This window comes from Salvelinus namaycush, chromosome 19 (assembly GCF_016432855.1).
Source record: "Salvelinus namaycush isolate Seneca chromosome 19, SaNama_1.0, whole genome shotgun sequence".
NCBI lineage: Eukaryota > Metazoa > Chordata > Actinopteri > Salmoniformes > Salmonidae > Salvelinus > Salvelinus namaycush.
In genome coordinates, this window is record NC_052325.1 from 993,214 (window position 1) to 998,232 (window position 5,019).

Here is a 5,019-nt window from a genome sequence, read left to right on the forward strand (position 1 = left end):
ACAGCCCCTCACACTCCAGTCTAGTACATGACAGCCCCTCACACTCCAGTCTAGTACATGACAGCCCCTCACACTCCAGTCTAGTACATGACAGTGGACAGAGAGAAACCAAAGTTGACAGGGTTCCAGGTTAATTATACAGTCTGTGAGTGTCAATCATCTGTGAGGGTCGTCTACCTGTGAGGGTCGTCTACCTGTGAGGGTCGTCTACCTTTGAGGGTCATATATCTGTGAGGGTCATCTATCTGTGAGTGTCATCTACCTGTGAGTGTCATATATCTGTGAGGGTCATCTATCTGTGAGGGCCATCTATCTGTGAGGGTCAACTACCTGTGATGGCCATATACCTGTGAGGGTCATTTATCTGTGAGGGTCATTTATCTGTGAGGGTCATCTATCTGTAAGGGTCATCTACCTGTGAGGGTCATATATCTGTGAGGGTCATCTATCTGTGAGTGTCATCTACCTGTGAAGGTCTTCTATCTGTGAGGGTCATCTACCTGTGAGGGCCATCTATCTGTGAGGGTCATCTACCTGTGAGGGTCATCTATCTGTGCGGGTAATCTATCTGTGAGGGTCATCTATCTGTGAGGGCCAACTATCTGTGAGGGTCAATCATCTGTGAGGGCCAATCATCTGTGAGGGTCATCTATCTGTGAGTGTCATCTACCTGTGAAGGTCATCTATCTGTGAGGGTCATCTACCTGAGAGGGCCATCTATCTGTGAGGGTCATCTACCTGTGAGGGCCATCTACCAGTGAGGGCCATCTATCTGTGAGGGCCATCTAGCTGTGAGGGTCATATATCTGTGAGGGTCATCTATCTGTGCGGGTCATCTACCTGTGAGGGTCATCTATCTGTGAGGGCCATCTGTCTGTGAGGGTCAATCATCTGTGAGGGTCGACTATCTGTGAGGGTCATCTATCTGTGAGGGTCAGCTGGAAGTGTTGTGGGGGTTTGCATGTGTCCAAACTTGACCACCTCATCTGAAGATGAGAGGGAACATTATTAACAGAGACAGAGAGCACCACACAGGTCTTTCTGTGTTCAATATAACGAGACCCAGGAAATGGGTTAGTGACCACAGTTAACAACAGGAAATGGGTTAGTGACCACAGTTAACAACAGGAAATGGGTTAGTTACCACAGTTAACAACAGGAAATGGGTTAGTTACCACAGTTAACAACAGGAAATGGGTTAGTGACCACAGTTAACAACAGGAAATGGGTTAGTTACCACAGTTAACAACAGGAAATGGGTTAGTGACCACAGTTAACAACAGGAAATGGGTTAGTTACCACAGTTAACAACAGGAAATGGGTTAGTGACCACAGTTAACAACAGGAAATGGGTTAGTGACCACAGTTAACAACATGAAATGGGTTAGTGACCACAGTTAACAACATGAAATGGGTTAGTTACCACAGTTAACAACAGGAAATGGGTTAGTGACCACAGTTAACAACAGGAAATGGCTTAATGACCACAGTTAACAACAGGAAATGGGTTAGTTACCACAGTTAACAACAGGAAATGGGTTAGTTACCACAGTTAACAACATGACATGGGTTAGTTACCACAGTTAACAACATGAAATGGGTTAGTTACCACAGTTAACAACATGGAACGGGTTAGTGACCACAGTGAGCAATATGGAACGGGTTAGTTACCACAGTTAACAACATGGAACGGGTTAGTTACCACAGTTAACAACATGAAATGGGTTAGTGACCACAGTGAGCAACATGGAACGGGTTAGTTACCACAGTTAACAACATGAAATGGGTTAGTGACCACAGTGAGCAACTTGGAACGGGTTAGTTACCACAGTTAACAACATGAAATGGGTTAGTGACCACAGTGAGCAATATGGAACGGGTTAGTTACCACAGTTAACAACATGGAACGGGTTAGTTACCACAGTTAACAACATGAAATGGGTTAGTGACCACAGTGAGCAATATGGAACGGGTTAGTTACCACAGTTAACAACATGGAACGGGTTAGTTACCACAGTGAGCAACATGGAATGGGTTAGTTACCACAGTTAACAACATGAAATGGGTTAGTGACCACAGTGAGCAATATGGAACGGGTTAGTTACCACAGTTAACAACATGGAACGGGTTAGTTACCACAGTTAACAACATGAAACGGGTTAGTTACCACAGTGAGCAATATGGAACGGGTTAGTTACCACAGTTAACAACATGGAACGGGTTAGTTACCACAGTGAGCAACATGGAACGGGTTAGTTACCACAGTTAACAACATGAAATGGGTTAGTGACCACAGTGAGCAATATGGAACGGGTTAGTTACCACAGTTAACAACATGGAACGGGTTAGTTACCACAGTTAACAACATGAAACGGGTTAGTTACCACAGTTAACACACACTTTCTATCTTACTGAGTGTTGATCTTGCATGACTGGTCCAGTGAGCTCTCTCCCAACTTTCGTCAAAAATATATATTAATATTAATAATATTTAACTTTTGTTGTGTGACAATAAAAACATACATAGACAAAGAGACAAGACAACTCAACATTTCCACTAACCTGAATGACATCACACCTGCTCAAATCCACGTGTCCCTCCGTATCCACCCCAATGCTGTTTCTAATGCTTGTAAGACTCTGCTCCATATGTCTCAGGAAATATATGTCAAATCAGCTTTGTCTTGTTAAAACACAGACGCAGGCTGTAGACATGGGGGCCCGGGCTGTGGACATGGGGGCCCGGGCTGTGGACATGGGGGGCTGTGGACATGGGGGCCCGGCTGTGGACATGGGGGCCCTGGCTGTGGACATGGGGGGCTGTGGATATGGGGCCCTGGGCTGTGGACATGGGAGCCTGGACAGTGGACATGGGGGCCCTGGGCTGTGGACATGGGGGCCTGGGCTGTGGACATGGGGGGCTGTGGACATGGGGGCCTGGGCTGTGGACATGGGGGCCCGGGCTGTGGACATGGGGGCCTGGGCTGTGGACATGGGGGCCTGGGCTGTGGACATGGGGGCCCGGGCTATAGACATGGGGGCCCGGGCTGTGGACATGGGGGCCTGGGCTGTGGACATGGGGGCCCGGGCTGTGGACATGGGGGCCCGGGCTGTGGACATGGGGGCCTGGGCTGTAGACATGGGGGGCTGTGGAGATGGGGGCCTGGGCTGTGGACAATGGGGTCCGGGCTGTGGACATGGGTTGCCTGGGCTGTGGACATGGGGGCCCGGGCTGTGGACATGGGGGCCCTGGGCTGTGGACATGGGGGCCCGGGCTGTGGACATGGGGGGCCTGGGCTGTGGACATGGGGGCCTGGGTTGTGGACATGGGGGCCCTGGCTGTGGACATGGGGGGCCTGGGCTGTGGACATGGGGGCCTGGGCTATGGACATGGGGGCCCTGGCTGTGGACATGGGGGCCCGGGCTGTGGACATGGGGGCCTGGGTTGTGGACATGGGGGCCCTGGCTGTGGACATGGGGGGCCTGGGCTGTGGACATGGGGGCCTGGGCTATGGACATGGGGGCCCTGGCTGTGGACATGGGGGCCCGGGCTGTGGACATGGGGGCCCTGGGCTGTGGACATGGGGGCCCTGGGCTGTGGACATGGGGGCCCGGGCTGTGGACATGGGGGCCCTGGGCTGTGGACATGGGGGCCTGGGCTATGGACATGGGGGGCTGTGGACATGGGGGCCCTGGGCTGTGGACATGGGGGCCCTGGGCTGTGGACATGGGGGGCTGTGGACATGGGGGCCCTGGGCTGTGGACATGGGGGCCTGGGCTGTGGACATGGGGGCCTGGGCTGTGGACATGGGGGCCCGGGCTGTGGACATGGGGGCCCGGGCTGTGGACATGGGGGCCCTGGGCTGTGGACATGGGGGCCTGGGCTGTGGACATGGGGGCCCTGGGCTGTGGACATGGGGGCCCGGGCTGTGGACATGGGGGCCCTGGGCTGTGGACATGGGGGCCTGGGCTATGGACATGGGGGGCTGTGGACATGGGGGCCCTGGGCTGTGGACATGGGGGCCCTGGGCTGTGGACATGGGGGCTGTGGACATGGGGGCCCTGGGCTGTGGACATGGGGGCCTGGGCTGTGGACATGGGGGCCTGGGCTGTGGACATGGGGGCCCGGGCTGTGGACATGGGGGCCCGGGCTGTGGACATGGGGGCCCTGGGCTGTGGACATGGGGGCCTGGGCTGTGGACATGGGGGCCCTGGGCTGTGGACATGGGGGCCCGGGCTGTGGACATGGGGGCCCTGGCTGTGGACATGGGGGGCCTGGGCTGTGGACATGGGGGCCTGGGCTGTGGACATGGGGGCCCTGGGCTGTGGACATGGGGGCCCGGGCTGTGGACATGGGGGTGTGTTGTGTTTTGATATTTGTTGTGTTGTTGTGTCTCACCTGACCTGTGTTGTTGTGTCTCCAGGAGAGGAGTGTCTGACTCTGGCCCTAAAGAGTCGCTGTCAGAACCAGCTGAAGCGTCGTCAGAGCGGCAGTGAGCGGCTGGCGGGGAACGGGCGTGCCCGCAGGGCTACCGTGGCGAGGCCCAGGAGCAGCCCAGGGAGGGTGGAGCGCAGCGGGGGTCTCTGTGAGATACATTTCCTTCCCATGGTGGTCGGGGTCAGGGATAGCAACAGGACACAGAGGCTACGATGTGTGGGTGAGTTGGTGCCCACCTACCAGGTTTTACAAGTAGCCTGGTTCCAGAACTGTTTGTCCGGACTTTCGTGTTGACGAGACAGCACAAGCAGATCTGGGGACCAGGCTAGAAGTACACAATATTAGCCAACGTGGAGACACAACGCTGTAGTGCTTTTAGCCTGATGTAACTGGAGCTCGGGCAGAGAAATCTGTCTGATCCACTAAGGCACCAAGAGGATGAGTCAACTGCAGTCTCTACCTCTACACCATGTGACGTGATGATATTGTGTGAGTTTACAGACCACCCAGACTTTGCCCAGTGCCCCCAGCCTCTGCCCCTCACCAGCCCCAACATGCCAGTGTCCAGCTGTGAGCTCAAC

The 5,019-nt window shown here is 54.6% G+C and overlaps 1 protein-coding gene across 1 annotated transcript; it reads right to left on the minus strand.

Moving 5' to 3' along the window:
- Window positions 1-917: 917 nt before the first annotated feature.
- LOC120064510 (pollen-specific leucine-rich repeat extensin-like protein 1) lies at window positions 918-4,311 on the minus strand. The gene is made up of 2 exons (XM_039015126.1): window positions 2,701-4,311; window positions 918-986 (listed from the first exon to the last, which is right to left on the minus strand). The coding sequence occupies exons 1-2, from the start codon at window positions 4,309-4,311 to the stop codon at window positions 918-920; spliced, it is 1,680 nt and encodes a 559-aa protein (XP_038871054.1).
- Between the last annotated feature and the right edge of the window lie 708 nt (window positions 4,312-5,019).